Raw genomic sequence first — 16,476 nt, forward strand, 5'->3', positions numbered from 1 at the left:
AGGTCCCCCTGTGCGTGACTTCTTCCACATTCTGCTAGTTGGGAAAATCAGTAAAGTTAATCTAGATTTAAGGAGGCAGAGAAACAGACTCACCCTCTTAGGAGAAGGTCATGGCATGTACACAGAGGAGAGGAACTGATGGCAGCCATTCTGGAGACAAACCACCACACATGGGTAGGGTTAAGAATATGGGCTTTGAGTCACAAATACTGGTTCCCATCACAACTGTGTAACTTTCTAGCTCTGTGATGTCAGGCAAGTTACTTAACCTCTCTAAGCCTCAATTTCCTTACCTGTAAAATAATGATATTTTGCAAGAACTGTGATAATATTTAAATGAGATAAATCTAGTGCTTGGCACAATTGATTCCTAACACCTGTAAAGTCCTCACTTAATAGTAGCTATGCTGCCTATAATAATACCATATTACAGTGTAACTTTAGTGTAACTATAGTAGTGCTGTTTCTCTGGTTTGTCCTTTGGATATTCATTCATTCATTCAGCAAGCATTTACTGAGTGCCTGTGGTATGCCAGGCACAGTTTCAGGCACTGGCCTCCCAACAGTTGCAAAGATCATAATACATTGAAAACAGAGAGTAATTGGGTTGTCAGGTGTTTTGAGCAACATCGCTGGCTCTTCAGTGCCAGCCAGCATCGCTGGGGTTGGCAAGCCTGGCTTCAAGGAGGAAGCAAGGGATGGCCACCTAATCCTTTCTGATATTGCAGTATTAACTTCTGGCTTCGTCCTAATAGAGACTCCTACTCCCACAGTAACTCTCCTCTGCCATTTAAATAGTGGGAATGTTACTAAGGAGAGGCAGGAGATATGAACCTTCCTCTCCATTCAAACATGTGTCTGCAGATCCCATCTGATGAGTGTCTCTTCCCCTCAGGGGCCCTGGTATGTCAGTAACATGGCACTCAGCATTCAGAAGCCCCATCAGAACCACTGCTCCTCTGTCTCATGCCCATGGACCCTTCCTGGCTTCCATAATCACCACCTCAAACATTGAAGTGATAGAAAAGATAGGAAAGGTAACAGTGTCCAACTCTTTACATAATCATAGGAGAATAACTCAGTAAAGCATTCTAAAATGAAATGAAAAGCAAGATGTCAAGAGAATGCAAGCCAAATCAGGAGAGGCCATTTGGCACAGTCTGGTCTCTGTGTCTTATTTGAGCAGTTTCCTAACACCAGGAACTAATTAAAAATGAAAAGGCAGGGCTTCTAACCCAGTACCTTTCAAAATCTTTAGGCTTCCCATAATAGTCATGTGAAAAATCTCACTTGCTCAAATGAGCATCTTCAACTTTGATTTGAAAACACTGGAGCTTTAAGTAAATCTCACTTTCAGGAATTTGTTTTTAGGTTAGTGATAAAGGAATTCACACTCATTAAGCTCCACTGTTCCAGGACCTAAAAGCTGAACATTACAGAATTGCTGAATCTGCCATCTTTCCCTTAGTCCATTTGCCCACCCAGAGCATGAATATGTGCTACATGGCCCTGACAGATGGACATCAACCATCTCCACAGTTGTGCTGAACAAGACCAAGAGCCTGTGACTTCACATGGAGACTGCAGAAATCAGAAACCCCAGTCTGCCTTTCACAGGGGTCCCATCTGCACACAAGGAGGCAAGGCTGACGATGACATGAGTGCCAAGTGTAGGCAGACGAAGGGTTCAGCCCTCTTTGTACAATGATGGCCGGAGCTGTCTGCCAGCCCTCCTCCACTATCATTTGTTGGTGCACTGCTAATTTACTAGTCTGACTCATCCTTGGAGGCAAACACGGGATCAGTGTTCATTGCAGGAAGTGCTCAGTTGGCTGTGCGAGGTTCAGTGTCTCCAGCAAGCACACGTCTGTCTTGTGGGGCCATCATTTCATAACATGTCACTCGAAGAAGACACCGCTTCTGTCAAAACAGTTTTCAAGTGCGGAGGCATTCTCCCTACTTGGGTCCAAGACCACAATAGCCTGGCATTGATCTGAAACCTGGTCTGTCCAGAAATCCACAGGCTTCTTTCACATGGCCTCTGAAGGCGATCCTGTATCTCCTTCACCATCTTCAAGTGGGAATAGTCCCAAACAGTTCTCCCCAGAATCATGGGGATTGAGCTGTTCCATGTGCTTGACTAGAGGGGCTAGAGATGGGCACAGTTGCAAAAGCAGCCTAAGCAGAATGCCATTTCTGTGTTTTGACAAACCATGAATACACATTCCAGGGACACTGATCGGAATGAAAACTTGGGACAAACCATGCCTGCTCTCTGCTTGTGCAGTGATTTTAAGAAAGCTCTCTGTGACTGATAGGCATCTACCTCTTCGGTGCACTTGTGACCTCAGGGGTGTTGTCGAGACCCTGTCTCCTTGGGGTCACACAACATCATGTTTTCTTAGAGAAGACGGGGTGGAGCTGTGCTGGGAAGAGAAGGTAGAAATCGAAGATACGTATCGGGAGAAGAGAAAAGAAAGCTAGAAGTCATCTTGAAGGAATGATTGAAGGTCTGACGAAAAGAACCTTTCTCCCAGGCACTGCTTGGCATGGCATTCAGGCCTGACACCGTCTCCTGTCTCTTGCTGATTTGATGATAAAATATGGAGTGGACCCACAGGGAGAGCAAGCGCCTCAAGAAATAGATGGATAATTGGCTCTGTTTGCATGCTGGCTGCTGTAACTGTGAGACGCCACACCAGCATGACTAATGCCTCTTCCCTCCGCCTAAATTAGATTTTGATTGTGCTTTAGAGATGTTCACTGAATCACAGATGTTTGAGGTAAAAAGACCCAAACTTCTCAGGAACACCTCCTGTGGAGTGTGTGGGCTAGTCCTCACAGGCACAGCTGAGGCGCTCCCAGAACTAAGATGAAGGACCAGAGTAACCCCTTATCTTCCAAGGCCTGGGAGCAAACCAGCTGCCCATGAGGAGGCTCAGAATGGAGTAGGTTCCTGGGGCCAGTGGGTGGGGGCCTGCTCCCTGTGGAATGAAGTTGGGGGTCAGCTCCTTAGCATGGCTGAAAGAGAGGCATCTCATTGCTGATTAATGACATATAGACTCCAAATTGGACCTAGAGTTTCCTGTTTTTCACAGATTTCCACTGACTCACTGCCACAATAGGTAGAGTAGTTCAAGGTCCTTGCTAGTTCACCTCCCACAGTGCTCCTCAGCCACTCAACTTGGCCACCCTGTAGTACAACCTAATAAACACTTTCTCTTTACTCTTGCAGAATTTAGCCTACGAAATCATCCTAACACTGGGACAGGCATTTGAAGTCGCCTACCAGCTTGCACTACAAGCAAGAAAAGGGGGGCATTCCTCTACACTTCCAGAAAGCTTTGAAAACAAACCCTCCAAACCCATCCCCAAGCCCCGTGTCAGCATTCGCAAATCGGTGGTAAGTAGAAAAGATAACAGATGTTCTGAAAATCTTGAGCTAGAGGGAAAGGAGGTTGCTAAGTGGGCCCTGAGTGGTGTGGGACCTGCATTTCTGTCTCCCTTGGCCTCCTCCTGGCATGCATCCTTCATCCTCCCAGCCTGGTTCCTGCAAAGTCTTGGGGGACCGTCTGCCTGAACCTAGAGGCTCCCAAGAAAATTCCACTCTGTCACCTGTGGCAGCCCTGTGAGGGGGGGTACTGGGTGCTGCTGCTTCCTTGACGAACCTTTCCTAAAGGTCCAGTAAAGCTTGGGAATGATGTTCCCTGAGGCTCCACTGCCATCACAACAGGGGCCAGAGCCTCTTGCAAGCCACTGGCCCTTGGAGAGGTTGACAGAGGTTCATAGCAAGGTGTCCCAGGTACCCAGCTAAAGGAAGCTAGGTGCACAGGCTGTGCGTGCATCACAGCAGAGCAGCCCTCTTCCCCTTCACTGGAGGCCTAGATGCCAGCTTTAGGCAGGCTTTCTCCCAGCAGCTGAGACTTCCTACAGAGTGGTGACTCTTCAGAAGGTGCAGCCCCTCCTTCCTCCTCGTCCTCTGCCTTCCTCCAGGAATTTCCTCCCCCTCCCTCCCACAAGCTCTGTAGACATCCTGTCCTAACAGACTTTTCATGACTTCAAAGCGACCTCCGCTGGTAGTAGCAATACCCAGAAGCTGGAGCATTCCCAACCAGCCTCCCATCTGGCTTCTGCTCCAGCTGCCTTATGGCATCCTAGCAACTCTGTGGCATGGGGCAGGCAGGCGCCCCCAGATGCCCTGCTCTCATATCCATATATCCCTCTAACTCTCTTCTCCCTACCATTACTGCCCAAGGGGTCACAGGGAAAGTGTAGAATCTTGAAGCTCCTCCCTTTGTGACCATGTGGCTTCTTGTTTACAATCTTCTTTTGGGCCTCTACTCCTGTCACATTCAGCATCCATGGAGACAATCCCTCCAACATCTGGCCTCTCTCCTTGAGGGCTCACTGCCACTCCACCCCAGCCATTAGCTCCCATGCTTATCCTTCATCTGAACATCACCAGTTACTGCATGTCCTCTGAAAATCTTCCCTTCAAACACCATGGTCAAAACAAACAAACACACACACACCATGTTCTCCCTACCTCTGCACCTACCCAGCCCCACTGGCTCCCAATCCTGATGCACTCCCACAAATCCAGATTTGTATGTTCAATTTCTTTTTTAATATGTAACAGACATCTGAAACTTAGCATGTCCAGAAATAATTATTTTCATTTTAATTCCAGTATAATTAACATACAGTGTTATATTAGTTTCAGGAGTATAGTGTAGTGATTCAACAATTCTGTACACTACTCAGTGCTCATTCAAATACTCCTAATCCCCTTCACCTATTCTCCCCATCTCCCCGCCCCCCCCAATCCAACTGCCCCTCTGGCAGCCATCAGTTTGTTCTCTATAGTTAAGAGTCTGGTTTTTTTTTTGTTCATTTGTTTTGTTTCTTAAATTCCACATGAGTGAAATCATATGGTATTTGTATTTCTCTGACTTATTTCACTTAACTTTATACCATTTATTTGTGTTTATTTATTTTTAAGAGAGTGTGAGCAGGGGAGGGGCAGAGAGAGAGGGAGACGCAGAATCCAAAGCAGGCTCCAGACTCCAAGCTGTCAGCACAGAGCCTGACGCGGGGCTCAAACTCACAAACTGTGAGATCATGACCTGAGCCGAAGTAGGATGCTGAACCGACTGAGACACCCAGGCGCCCCTCTACCCTTTAGATCTATCTATGTTGTTGCAAATAGCAAGATTTCATTATTTTTTATGACTAATATCCCATTGTGTATATATACCACTTTTTCTTTATTCATTCATCCATCAGTGGACACTTGGGTTGCTTCCATAATTTGGCTACTGTAAGTAATGCTGCAATATATATAGGGGTGCATGTATCTTTTCATGTGTCTGTTGGCCATCATGTCTTCTTTGAAGAAATGTCTGTTCATGTTTTCTGCCCATTTTAAATTGGATTTTTGGTTGTTTTGTGTAAAGTCGAGTTGTGTAAGTTCTTTATATATTTTGGACACTAACCCCTTATCAGATATGTCATTTGCAAATATCTTTTCCCATTCAGTAGGTTGCCTTGTAATTTTGTGAATTGTTTTCTTTGCTGTGCAGGTTTTTATTTTTATATACCCCCAATAGTATATTTATGCTTTTGTTTCTCTTGCCTCAGGAGACATCTAGAAAAATATTGCTCTGGCTGCTGTCAGAGAATTACTGCCTGTGCTCTCTTCTAGGATTTTTATGGTTTCAGGTCTCACATCTATGTCTTTAATCCATTTTGACTTTATTTTTGTGTATATATAAGAAAGTGGGCCACTTTGATTCTTTTGCATGTAGCTGTCCAGTTTTCCCAGCACCATTTTTTGAAGAGATTCTTTTCCGCATTGCATATTCTTGCTTCCTTTATTGAAGATTAATAGATCATATCATGGGTTTATTTATAGTCTCCCTCTTCTGTTCCATTGATCTATGTATCTCTGTTTGTGCCAGTACCATACTGTTTTGATTACTACAGCTTTGTAGTATACCTTGAAATTTGGGATTGTGATACCTCCAGTTTTGTTCTTTTTCAAGATTGCTTTGGCTATTCAGGGTCTTTTTTGGTTCCATAGAAATTTTAGGATTATTTCTTCTAGTTCTGTGAAAAATGCTGTTGGCATTTTGATAGAGATTGCATTAAATCTACAGATTATTTTAGGCAGTGTAAACTCCCAGTCTGTGAGCATGGAGTACCTTGCCATTTGTTTATGTCATCTTCAATTTCTTTCATTAGTGTTTTATAGTTCAGGGTATAGATCTTTCACCTACTTGGCTAAGTTTATTACTAGGTATTTTATTATTTTTGGTGCAATTTTAAGTGGGGGTGTTTTCTTAATTTATCTTTCTGCTACTTCATTATTAGTGTATAGAAACGCAGTGGTTTTTTGTATATCGATTTTATTAGTTCTAGTAGTTTTTTGGTGGAGCCTTTAGGGTTTTCTATACATGGTATAATGTCATCTGCAAAAAATGAGTTTTACTTCTTCCATACCAACTTGGATGCCTTTCATTTCTCTTTCTTGTCTGATTGCTCTGAGGCTAAGACTTCCAGTACTAGAATAAAAGTGGTGAGAGTGGACATGCTTATCATTCCTCATCTTAGGGTAATAGCTCTGTTTTTCAACATTGAGTATGATGTTAGCTGTGGGTTTTTCATGTATGGCCTTTATTTTGTTGAGGTATATTCCCTCTAAACCCTACATTGTTCAGAGTTTTTATAATGAATATTGATTTTGCACTTTGTTAGATGCTTTTTCTGCATCTGTTGAGATGATCATATGGTTTTTATCCTTTCTCTTGTTGATGTAATGTATCATGTTGATTGATATACAAACATTGAAACATCCTTGCATCCCAGGGAAAAAATACCACTTGATTGTGGTGAGTGCTTTTTTAAATGTATTATTGAATTCAGTTTGCCAATATCTTGTTCTCGACTTTTTTATCAATGTTCATTATATTGGCCTGTAGGTCTTTTTTTTTATAGTGTCTTTTGGTTTTGGGATCAGCATAATGCAGGTTTCAGAGAATGGATTTGGAAACTTTCCTTCCTCTTCTATTCTTCAGAAAGGTTTAAGAAGAATTGGTAACTAATTATTCTTTAAATGTTTGGTAGAATTCACCTGTGAAGGTGTCTGGTACTGGACTTTGTTGGGAGTTTTTTGATTACTGATTCAATTTCATTGGTGGTAATTGGTCTGTTCAAATTTTCTATTTCTTCCTGATTCAGTTTTGGGAGATTATATGTTTCTAGGAATTTATCAATTTCTTCTAGGTTGGCATATAATTTTGTTGGCATATAGTTTTTCATAATATTCTCTTATAATTCTTGTTTATCTCTGTGGTGTCCATTGTTATTTCTCCTCTTTCGTTTTTATTTTGAGTCCTCTCTTTTTTATTTTTGATGTGTCTGGCTAAAGGCTTATCAATTTTCTTGATCTTTTCAAAGAACTAGCTCCTGGTTTTATTGATCTGCTCTGTTGGTGTTTTAATTTTCTATCTCATTTATTTCTGCTCTCTTTATTATTTCCTTGCTGCTACTGGTTTTAGGTTTTGTTCTTCTTTTTAAAGCTCCTTTAGGTGTAAGGTTACATTGTTTAGTTGAAATTTTTCTTGCCTCTTGAGTTAGGTCTGTATTGCTATAAACTTCCCTCTTAGAACAGCTTTTGGTGCATCCCAAAGATTTAGAACCACTGTATTTTCATTTTCATATGTATTTTTTTATTTCCTCTGTGACTTCTTGATTGACCCATTCATTATTTAATACCATGTTACTTAACCTCCACATATTTGTGTTCTTTCCAGACTTTTTTTCTTGTGGTTGATTTCTAGTTTCATAGTGCTGTGGTTGGAGAAGATGCATGGTATGACTTCAGTATTTTTTAATTTGTTGAGACTTATCTTGTGGCCTAATATGATCTATTCTGGAAAATGTTCATGTGCACTTGAAAAGAATGTGTATTCTGCTGTTTTAGGATGGAATGTTCTGTATATATCTGTTAAGTCCATCTAGTAAAACCGTTTCCTCATTGATTTTGTTTGGGTGAACCATCCATTGATGTAAGTGAAGCATTAAAGTCCCCTACTACTATTGTATTACTATCATTATGTCCTTTATGTTTGTTATGAGCTTTTTTGTTTTTGGGTGCTTCCATGTTGGGTCCATAAATATTTACAATTATTATATCTTCTTGTTGGAGTGTTCCCTTTATGATTATATATAGTGTCCTTCTTTGTCTCTTGCTACAGTATGTTTTGAAGTCTAATTTGTCTGATATAAGTATTGCCACCTCAGCTTTCTTTTCACTTCCATTTGCATGATAAATGCTTTTCCATCCCTTCCCTTTCAATCTCATGTGTCTTTAGATCTAAAATGAGTCTTTTGTAGGCAGCATATAGATGGGTCTTGCTTTTTTATCCATTCCACCACCCTGTGTCTTTTGATTGGAGCAGTTAGTCCATTTACATTCAAAGTAATTATTGATAGGTATGTACTTATTGCCATTTTGTTACCTGTTGTTTTTGTAGTTCTTCTCTTTTCCTTTCTACTCTTGCTCTCTTGTCTCATGGTTTGCTGGCTTTCTTTAGTGATATACTTAGATTCTTTTCTCTTTATTTTTTGGATATCTATTACCAGCTTTTGATTTGTGGCTACCATAAGGTTTGTATATAACATCCTGTGCATATAGCAATCTATATTAAGTAGATGGGTACTTAAGTTTGAACCCATTCTAAAAGCAGTAAAATCTGGGGTGCCTGGGTGGCTCAGTCGGTTAAGCTTCCAACTCTTGATTTTGGCTCAGGTCATGATCTTACGGTTCATGAGATGGAACCCCACATTTTTGGGCTCCATACAGACAGTGCAGAGTCTGGTTGGGATTCTCTCTCTCCCCTTCTCTCTGTCCCTCCCCTGCTCATGCATGTTCTCTCTCAAAATAAATAAACTTTAAAAAATAAAAAAAAAAAATGTAGGAAATTTTTACTCCTAAAGAAGGAGTAAAATTTTACTTTCTACTCAGAGTCCCCTTTAACATTTCTTATAGGGCTGGTTTAGTGATCATGAATTCCTTTTTTAAAAAAAAAATTTTTTTTTTTAACATTTATTCATCTTTGAGAGACAGAGACAGAGCATGAGTGGGGAAGGGGCAGAAAGAGGGAGACACAGAATCGGAAGCAGGCTTCAGGCTCTGAGCTGTCAGCACAGAGCCCAACTTGGGGCCTGAACTCACGAACCGCGAGATCATGACCTGAGCCAAAGTTGGATGCTCAACCGACAGAGCCACCCAGGCACCCCGTTATCATGAATTCCTTTAAAAAAATTTTTTTTAACGTTTATTCATCTTTGAGAGACAGAGCATGAGTGGGGAAGGGGCAGAGAGAGGGAGACACAGAATCGGAAGCAGGCTCCAGGCTCCAAGCTTTCGGCACAGAGCCCAACAAGATCATGACCTGAGCTGAAGTCGGATGCTCAACTGACTGAGCCACCCAGGCGCCCCGTGATCATGAATTCCTTTAACTTTTGCTTGTGGGAACTCTATCTCTGTCTTTCAATTCTGAATGATAGCCTTGGGATTAGAGTACTCTTGGTTGCGGGTTTTTCTTCTTTCAGCACTTTGAATATGTCATGCCACTCCCTTCTGGCCTGAAAAGTTTCTGCTGAAATACCAGCTGATAGCCTTATGGGGCTTCCTTTGTATGTAGCTGTATTCCTTTCTCTTGCTGCTTTAAAAATTCTCTATCACTACTTTTTGCTATTTTAATTACTATATGTTTTGGTGTGGCCCTCCTTGGGTTTACTTGGGGGTGCTCTGTGTCTCCTGGATCTAGATTTCTATTTCATTCTCGATATTGGCCAAGCTTTAAGCTATTATTTCTTCCAATAAGTTTTCTGCCCCTTTTTCTCTCTCTCCTCTTCCTGGGATTCCTATAATGCAGTGTTATTACACTGGATGGTCTCACTGAGTTCCCTTAATCTACTCTCATTTTTTATTAAGCTCTTTTCTTTCTCTTGTTCAGCTTGATTGCTTTCCATTACTCTGTCTTCCAGGTCACACATCCATTCTTCTGCTTCCTTTAGTCTGTTTGTTCCCTCTAATGTACTTTTAATTTCTAATTGCGTTCTTCATCTCTCTGATTGGTTTTTTTATGTTGTCTATCTTTGTTGAGGGTCTCAGGTTCTCTACTTTTTAACTTTTATTTATTTTTCAGAGAGAGAGACAGAGCATGAACAGGGGAGGGGCAGAGAGAGAGAGAGAGAAGGAGACACAGAATCTGAAGCAGGCTGCAGGTTCTGAGCAAGCTGTCAGCACAGAGCCTCATGCGGGGCTTGAACCCACAAACTGTGAGATCATGACCTGAGCCGAAGTCAGATGCTCAACCGACTGAGCTTCCCAGGTGCCCCTGAGGTCCTCTACTCTTAAGTCCAGTATCTTTATGACCTTTACTTTAAAGTATTAATCAGGCATATTACTTATCTCCAAGATTTTAGCTATTTTTCTGTAACTTTGTCCTATTAGTTCATTTGGGACCTATTCCTCTGTCTCTTCATTTTGCCTTTGTGTGTCTTGTTTCTATTAGGAAAGTCAGTTATGTCTTCTGCTCTTGAAAGTAGTGACCTTAACAAGAAGAGGTCCTATAGTGCCCTACCGTGTAGTGTCCCCTGTTCACCAGAATCTGGCACTTCTGGGGTGTCTCCTCTCTCTGTTGCATGTGTCTCACTGTTCTGGCTGAGCTGTTTTTGCCTTCAGTCCAGTTGTCTGCTATGGCTCTTTGCCTGCTGTGGGCAGGGTTTGGTCCCCTGTGTTAGGGGGTTAGTCTGGGCTGCCTTGGGCTTAAGTTGGAACAGACCAGGTATTTTCCAGAGCTACAGGAGCACCACACTGCAAGGCACTCTGTGTTGTCTCCTGAGAAGTTTTTGTTGGGGGATGGGGCCTATAGTCAGACTAAATATTCCTAGCACACTCCTGGGGCCACAGACTGCTGTGTGTGGTTTTCTTCCCCTCTCCCCAGGGCAGGAGTTGCTTTGGGGTGGTGCTGACCCCTGTCAGGGCTGCTTGCATACTGCCATGCTTGTGGCATTGTTTTGGATGCACTCAACAAGGCCAGGTTGGGAGGTGGGTCTACAGGAGGCTATGGGGCAGGGCATGCTGTTAGCAAGCTAGGTAGAGTGCTGCACTGGTTCACACGGGTATACCTGTATGTAGGCTGGGGGTTGGGGGAAGGAAATGGTGCCTGCCAGTTCGTTTGTTCTTAGAGAAGTCTCCCAAAGATCTCTGCGCCACTAGCACATGCTCAGAGATTAGTTAATAAATCTCCCTCCCTTCTGTATACTGCAGGCATTTTTCAAACTGCTGCTTCTATGCTGTATCTTGGTGGGGCTGTTATGCTGTCTCTTTAAGGGCAGAGACTTAGTTTCCTATCAGTCTCCGGTTCACTGATTTTCAAAGTTCAAGGTGTGTTAAGCCCCTCTGGTTTTCAAACCCAGATGTTATGGGAATTCATCTTCCCCAGGGCAGGTGCCCGGTGCCTGGTGTAGGATCTGCTCCTCTCCCCTCTGGGCCCACAGCATCCCTCCCTCAGGTACCACAGGCCCATTTGGCTTCCACCTGCATCTCTGCCTTTCCTCCCTTCTTCAGTGTGGCCTCTTTCCTATATTTAGCCGTGAAAAGTCTGTTCTGCCAGTCTATAGATCATTTTCTGGGTTATTTACACTGATGTGGGTATTATCTAGGTGTATCCATGGGATGAGTTGAGCCTAGGATTCTCCTCGGCCACCATCTTCCCTGGAAGTCCCCGGAATAAAATTCTTGATTTCCCCTTAAAGCTGTTTACACTCTCAATCTTTCCCAGCTCGGTAAATGGCATAACCATTTACCATATTGTTTAAGCCATAAATCCAGAGGTCATCCTTAATTCCTGTCTTCCTCTCACCACCATGTACAACCATGAGCAGGTTCCATCCACTCAACCCTTAAAATATAGATCTGTCCACTCCTCTCTATTTCCTCACTCTTCTCATCCAGGCTACCACCACTGCTCTCCAGAACTACTGCAGTACATGTCCTAACAGTCTCTCTTCTCCATGCAACCAGAGTGATCCTAAAAAACATATCAGATCATGGCACTACTGCCCCAAGTTCCAAAAGCTAATTCCCACCACACTTCTCTATGATGCTCAGGCCTTCCTATTCCTCAAACAGACCAAAGCTCACTCCTACCCAAGACCTTTGTGCTACCTGTTCCTTCCACCTGGCATAGTATCCCCCATATTTTCTGCACAGCTGACTCCCACTTGTCATTCAGGTCTCCACTACATGAAGCTTTTCCTGGGCCGCCCAATCTGAGGTAAATGCCCAGGCACACTCAAGCATATACCCGCTTTTAATTCTGTGTAGTATTTATTGACGGAGATTTGTTCATAATCTATCTTCCCCCACAGAACTGTAAGTTAAATGTCCAGTTTTCAGAATATTTTTTGGATTATCTCTTAGACTGTTATAATTCATTCTCACATGGGCTGGATAAATCTGTTCAAGGCAGGTGCCTCCATCAGACTTTGGTCCCCAAAGACTTCTTCCGAGAGAGCACAACTGGGATGGATGCCATGGGGGCTCATAGAATATGCATCTAAAACCCTTCACTGAGAAATGATGAAAATATACAGTGAATAATACTGATGTTCTTTAACTGCTTCAGCATCCCATCCCCCTCAGCTGGTGTCCATGTTCCATCTCCCTCAGGTCTATTTGTTTATTACTCAAAAATATTCCATGATTCCTAAGAACATGTGAAGTCCTCCCCACAGCTTTGTGGAGATACAATCAAATCATGCTGGAAGGTAGCCAAAGGGCATGGATCCCACAGCCTTTCAGCAGGCACGAAAGTTCACAGTGCAAGAGAAATGAGGCCTTCCCAGGCTACCTTGCTCCAGCACTCCTGAGCCGAACACATAGCCAGGGCCAGGGCAGATGTGGAAAAGATGAGGCAGCAATGTGGGGAAGAACTCCCTGCGAAAGCCCCGCCTGAGAGCTCACAGCTCAAGCCTTACCCACGAGTGGCCTTTTTTGACTTTGTATGCATAGGGGCTAAAATGGTTTTAACTGTTTTACAGCTCAGCTCAGTTTGGTTCAAGGCTCAGCCTAACTTGGCCCTGCTTACCTATTTACCCTCCTGTCTCCCACTCTACAAACTGCAAGCTCTCAACCAGCTCTTTCTCCTTGCCTCAGGGGCTTTGCACATGCTATTCCCCCTCTCCCTGCCCCCTTGCCAGGCAAACTCTTGCTCATCCTCCAGCTGTTCAGATATTACCTCATTATTTTATAATATCCAATAAGTATGTATTGTGTGCCCACTATTATTTACTGGGTTGCCAGGAGCTTTTCTAAGTTTGGGGGAAACAGTGACAAAACAAAATCCTACACTGCAGTGTAGGATGAACTAATAAACATGAGATAATGTAAGTGGCACAAGGATTATAAAGAAAAGAGCAGAAGAAGAGAGCAGAAAAGTTAGGATGCTATTTTATATGGGGTGAACAGGTGAGGAGGTGGTGTTCGAGCTGCAACCTGAATGACATTAGGGTATAAGACATGCAGGTGTCTGGAGAAAGGTATTCCTGCAGAGCAGATGATGTGAGTAGAGGCCCTGGGTGTAGGCTTGGCGTGCGGGGAGAAGCAAAGCCAGAGTGGCTGGGCTTCACCTGAAGGACTTAGGGTTTACTTTGTGATGGAAACCACTGTAGGCTTGAGAGGTGGGGAGTGACATAACCTGGTTCACCTCTTCCAGGAAGTCCCCTGGCTCCTTGACCACAGAGCACCCTCTCTTCCTCCTTCCCCCTTCTCAGTACTGAAGTGCAGAATTCTGTGTTTGCTCTCCATCTGTGTGCCTTCAAGAGCAAGGGCTCTCGTTCACCATCCACCACCCCTTGAGTGCCTTGCATATAGTCCTTATACAATAAATGTGTATTAAAAGGACAAACACAAGATTCTCATGTATCAATATCCCTGCAGTCCTGTCAGAGCATAGTATTGGTTTCCAAAAAGTTTTAAGAAGCATGTTTGCACCCGAGTACAGGTACCGTATAACAGGCATCAGCCTTTCTGTTTTAAAGCAGATCGACCCCTCTGAACAAAAGACTCTGGCCAATCTGCCGTGGATTGTGGAGCCAGGACAAGAAGCCAAGAGAGGAATTAATACCAAGTATGAAACCACAATTTTCTGATACTCACCATCCTCCTGTCCTCGCGGTGCCTTGCACGCTGAGCAGTCCCGGAGCAGGCTTCCCTTCGCGCCTCCGTTTCCACCCAGCCCAGGAGGAAGACTGCTCTGTTTGTGTGGCCTTGTCACGGGCGAAAGGCCGCTGGCCATTCCTGGGGATGTTCTTTCTGCACCAGTAACAGAAAGTGTGCAACCAAGACTTTCCAGCCGTAACCCCTGAGAGGCACGAGTTGAGGTTTTTTGCTGACTCTCCCGACTCCCCTCCCTGCCACCACCCAAGGTATTTCTAATGACTCTGCCCCCAACACTGCTTTGCTGAATTTGGGGATAATACCTTTAAAAAAAAAAAGTACAGGGGATCTCTAATACTGCCTAAAAGTATAAAAATCTTGGATTTTTCAGTCAGCAGTTTTAAAGGTAGAATCAGAACAGAACTACCCCCATAAAACACCTGTAAAATCATATCACTGAGCATCATTTCATGCATAAGGACAAAAACCACCCCCATGATTGCCAGGAAATCCTGTTTCCCAATTTCTATATTTGTGGATTTTATATGTAATAAACCATGTCAGATAAAGAAAAACTTTACATCTATGGATTGATTCAAAATTTAAGAATGATTCAAAACAGGAATTTATGCACAGAAAAATGTCTTGTATTAAATATTTTTATTAAAAGAATGTTTCATTAATGCACTGATAAGAAAAGTAGGTTAGTTGTGAGGGATGTTTCTGGTTTCATTTCAAATGACTAAATTTTTACTGCTACCACTGAGAGGACTGGCTTGGGTGTGGCAAAGTACTGATGACGCTCCCCAGAGCAGGAGATTAGGGCAAGCAGACTGGCATCCAACCGAAAGTGCTGATGCAGCCATAAGCTGCAAAGATTGTTTTTTTTTTTTTTAACCTTCACAGTGTTTTAAAGAAAACGTTAAAAAAAAAAAATCTAGGGCTCCTGCTGTCAAGATTTCTGTCATGGAAACCTTGTTTGAGAAAGGTGTTAATAAAATTCTATTGCAAAAATTTTTCTAGAAAAAGTACAAAAAAAAAAAAAAAAAGAGATTCCAAAGTAATAAAACTCTTTTCTTGAAATAAATGTTTGCTTACTATTTGATTAAATAAAATTTACTTACATTTCTTTAAGGTATTTTAATTTTTTTAATGTCTCTGTGGAGTATTTGTATGATACCATAATGTATATTTATGTAGAATCAAATTATATAAACAGTACCAATATCATTATAGAAAAAAATAACATTTTAACGTATATTGTTCTAACTGATCATATTGTGAATCATTTTGAAGTTCATTATAGCGATATTGATAAATTGTGGGATTGTCTTAATGTTTTTTTTATTAACCAATATTATTTTAAACTTGAGGCTTATCAGTTATTCATCAGTTGGTGAGTTTTAAAGAAGGATAACTAAATTTTGTTTCAAACTGACAAATGTATATGGATTTAGTTCAGTGTTGAAGAATTTTAATACAATATTAAATTACTTGACCTGAACAGTTCCTTGTATATATTTTGCCTATTCACTGTTGATATGTATGTAGTAAATGGAGAATAAAATAACACTGAAATATGGTACCAAAAGGTAATTGTATAGGAGCAAAGTAAATAGTAGCTTTGCTGAAACAGAAACGTGTAAATATGCTTGGGCTTCCAGTTATAAATTTTGTAATTTTTGTCATTATTTATATCCTATTAAAAAAAAAAAAGCACACAAAATAAAACAAATTGTACAGCCACCGGTGCTTGGCATCGTTCTGTGAGCACCTTCCCACTTCCATTTAGAATCAAAACCAAAGGCCTAGTCTCCTCAGCATCCATACTAAAGGTATTTTTTAATTGGCCAAATTGAGAAAACTTGCTCATTTCTAAGTTGAACCAGTCTGATAAGGATACTTTCACCTTTAAAGCTTAGATTTCAGCCAAAACAATCCCCATTGCCTTTAAATATTAAAGTAGGCTATAAAGAGGAATCACCAAATTTCTGAAAGAGCAAGGGCCATCCAAGTAGATTGCTTGTCTCAGACAATGCAGATAGCACGTTTGGAAAAAATCTACATGTTTATCTCTGTCAGCCCGGGGTACCATAACAAAATACCACAGACTGTGTGGCTAAACAACAAACTTATTTTTCACATTGCTGGAGGCTGGAAAGTCCAAGATCAAGGTGCCAACAGATAGGTTTCACTCCGAAAGCTCTTCTCTTGGTTTGTAGGCATCTGCCATCTTACTA

At 42.1% G+C, this 16,476-nt stretch overlaps 1 protein-coding gene across 17 annotated transcripts in view; it reads left to right on the forward strand.

The window, feature by feature from the left end:
- Window positions 1-15,740, forward strand: part of ANKS1B (ankyrin repeat and sterile alpha motif domain containing 1B) — a 1,084,349-nt gene extending 1,068,609 nt beyond the window's left edge. For 11 of the 17 annotated variants that reach the window (XM_058741678.1, XM_058741679.1, XM_058741680.1 and 8 more), the window contains 2 exons: window positions 3,236-3,403; window positions 14,119-15,740. In XM_058741678.1, coding sequence (XP_058597661.1) covers window positions 3,236-3,403; window positions 14,119-14,229 — 279 coding nt within the window. In that variant the 3' untranslated portion in view covers window positions 14,230-15,740. Of the gene's footprint in view, window positions 1-3,235; window positions 3,404-5,286; window positions 5,321-14,102 lie in introns of all 17 variants that reach the window. The other 6 variants (XM_058741681.1, XM_058741670.1, XM_058741669.1 and 3 more) reach the window with 3 other exon arrangements.
- Window positions 15,741-16,476: the final 736 nt, after the last annotated feature.

Source organism: Neofelis nebulosa, chromosome 8, assembly GCF_028018385.1.
Source record: "Neofelis nebulosa isolate mNeoNeb1 chromosome 8, mNeoNeb1.pri, whole genome shotgun sequence".
Classification (NCBI taxonomy): domain Eukaryota; kingdom Metazoa; phylum Chordata; class Mammalia; order Carnivora; family Felidae; genus Neofelis; species Neofelis nebulosa.